The sequence below is a fragment of the Misgurnus anguillicaudatus genome, unplaced genomic scaffold (assembly GCF_027580225.2).
Source record: "Misgurnus anguillicaudatus unplaced genomic scaffold, ASM2758022v2 HiC_scaffold_26, whole genome shotgun sequence".
Lineage (NCBI taxonomy): Eukaryota > Metazoa > Chordata > Actinopteri > Cypriniformes > Cobitidae > Misgurnus > Misgurnus anguillicaudatus.
Genome location: NW_027395276.1, coordinates 4,718,357 through 4,721,318, shown reverse-complemented (window position 1 = coordinate 4,721,318; position 2,962 = coordinate 4,718,357). Strand labels below are relative to the sequence as shown.

General features: G+C 47.1%; 1 protein-coding gene across 1 annotated transcript; it reads right to left on the bottom strand.

Moving 5' to 3' along the window:
* Positions 1-587: 587 nt before the first annotated feature.
* On the bottom strand, positions 588-2,962 carry LOC129443243 (frizzled-8-like). The gene has a single exon (XM_073864436.1). It carries the CDS (start codon positions 2,617-2,619, stop codon positions 838-840), a length of 1,782 nt encoding a protein of 593 aa, XP_073720537.1. The 5' UTR covers positions 2,620-2,962; the 3' UTR covers positions 588-837.

Genomic DNA, 2,962 nt, shown 5'->3' with positions numbered 1-2,962 from the left:
GTGTTGGACGTGCACTGTGAAATATGTGAATACAAAATAAATGTCTTATTTTGAACAAGCTGGATTTTGGTTTAAATCTTGTGACCACTAGATGACTAGATGATGTACTGTACAATAGATGTAAGATGGCTGTGTCTTCTTCACAAAGGCTTTATAAAGTATGGTGTAAAATACTTCTTGGCCATACTTCATTTTTAGTAGGCCTTTGTAAACAAAGATACAATGGGGTCCAGAAATATATTACAACTATGGTAAAATGTTTTTGTTTGACATTTCTGTATAATTTCCAGTATTTTTACAAAAAAATATTTTGCTGAATACAAATAAAGATATTTTAAAGAATATTTCTAACCAAGCAAATCTGGGGCACTATTGACTTCCATTGTACGAAAGATAATACAATGGAAGTGAATGGTGCCCCAGATGTGTTTGTTTATTAACATTTTATACAGGTTTGGAACAGCTTTATTTGCAAATTATTCTTTTAATGATGCAGGATCCCAAAACATTTATTGTGGTCAGACTTTTTAACGCCATCGTTTCTCTTTCATAGAAAACACTTTTAGGAAGATTTCAAGTTGCGTTTTTATTGTTAAAATAGAAATATTTGTCAAAAAAACCGAATAAACAATAAATATACACAATCTTTGTAAAAAATATATACCAAAGTCTTTGTTATAATCACAACGCCTTTATAAATACATAAAAATATAAAAACCCATATGACTTTTTAAGGCACGGCCTCTGAAGTATTCTGAAATGTAATTAAACAAAATTAATTTATAATTCCTCTTCTATCTGCAAAGGTAAACAGCAATTGTCTCGTTTGCTCTATCATTACACGCGTGACAGTGGCATTTGTTTTGGGGGACACAGAACCGAGCTTGCTGTGCTCGACCTCGCAGAGCTCGACCTCCACGTGAGTCTCGTACTCGCGTCACTGTAAACGGACCCGCTCGTGCCCTTACCGCCCCAGCTGTTCCAGGAGCAGCGCGCGCACAGAGCGCGCCACGAGTCTAGAGTTTTGCCGGACCACGTCCACGCACCGGACGCGATCCCGACCAACAGGCACATAAAGTACTTGAGCATAAAAACTGCATAATACTGTCTCGGAGCGGTTTTCTCCGGCTGACAGGAGCACGCATGTGCGTTTTCCCAAGCCTCGCGATTGTAAAGTTCGTAGACATAACAGGACACGATCACGGTGGCGAGCACCGTGTACAGCACCGTAAATACGCCGATTCTTACCATCAGCCTCTCCAGTTTGTCAGTTTTCGTGCCGCCTTGTTTAATGACGCTGCGTATCCGAAACATGGACACGAACCCGGCAAATAAAAACACAGTTCCGATCAAAAGATAAATCACCAGTGGAGCAATCACGAAGCCTCGCAGATTATCCAGATTTTGATTGCCCACGTAGCAGATACCCGCAACCGAGTCCCCGTCCACCGAGCTCAGCGCGAGCACCGCGACGGACTTTACGCTCGGTATGAGCCACGCAGCAAGGTGGAAGTACTGCGAGTAGCGCGCAATTGCTTCGTTTCCCCACTTCATCCCGGCCGCTAGGAACCACGTAAAGGTGAGAATGACCCACCAGATGGAGCTCGCCATCCCAAAAAAATAGATTAACAGAAACACAAGCGTACACAGCGCAGGTCCTCTAGTTGCGTAATGGATGTGATCCACCTCATGGTCCTGGTGGCAAGCAACATTTTCGTGGCCGGCGATGAGTCTGATGATATACCCGGCGGACACGAACATATAGCAGGTGGACATGAAGATGATCGGGCGCTCGGGGTATTTAAACCTGTCCATGTCGATCAGAAATGTGGCCACCATGGCAAACGTGGACACGAAACACAGAACTGACCACACTCCTATCCAAAAAGTGGTGAAGGTCCTCTCCTCTTGAGAAAGGAACGGGCTGTGGCACGGCATTACGCAATTCGTAATCTGACCTGTTTTGACCCTGTTGAACAGAGGATGCCGGTCACTGCTTACTGTTACCATTGGAGCCCGACAGTGGCATCCCGGCTCACAGGAAGTCGATCCTAATCCAGGCAATTTATGTTTACCACCCGGCGCGCGTCCATTATTGCTTTTAGTCCTTCGGTTGTTTGGTTTCCCCGGGCGGCTCGTCGGTTTTGCAGCACCCGGTGACGCGGTTGTTATGTCAGTCCTGTTGTAGTCCATACACAACGTGTTTGGATCCCCCTGCACGGGCAGTACATCGCACCTCATTCGGTCCGGCCACGGGAAACCGTACTGGCGCATTAACGGCGCGCACCCAGCTCTCGCCCGCTCACACACGCTCCTGCACGGCGGCAGTGGCTTTTTGTAGTCCTCCAGACAGATAGGCGTGTACAGGCTGCAAAGAAAGAAGCGCATGTCCGGGGAACACTGGATCTCCACGAGCGGCCAGAACTGATGCACCTCGAGCCCAGCCTCGTCCTGCGTGGCATGGTTGAACTGGTTGGGCATGTACGTGTAGTTGTATCCGATCCCTCTACACAGCGGGACGGAAATCTCCTGACAGATCGGCTCTCGAGCGCGCACGAAGCTCCACAATAGCAGGGCACAGATTGGGTACCAGTAGGATCCCTGCACTGGGGAGCCCATCCTTGGTCACAGTTGCGCGCACCTCCCGGTCTTCTAAATAAAGCAGGATGCGCATGCATGTGTTCAGTGGCTGTCCGGTTAAAACGCAGTCATCTTCTGGCAAACAGGTACATGCTGATGTCTGGAGTGCAACACTTACGATTGTCTACATACACGCTGAGAGAAATATCAGGTTGCACATCAGGACCACATCCGTCTTGCGTTACTCATAAATAGGTGAACTGTCAAATAGTGAGGACTGGAGTCTGTGTATTTATACAGAGGGTAGACAAGTCACGCCCCTTTCTCTCAATGCCCAGTCACAGCACTCATGGGGCGAGATCTGATTGGTGATAATCATGCA

Excerpts from the sequence above, each read along its gene's own strand:
- LOC129443243 (XM_073864436.1), bottom strand. The coding sequence starts at position 2,619 with ATGGGCTCCCCAGTGCAGGGATCCTACTGGTACCCAATCTGTGCCCTG.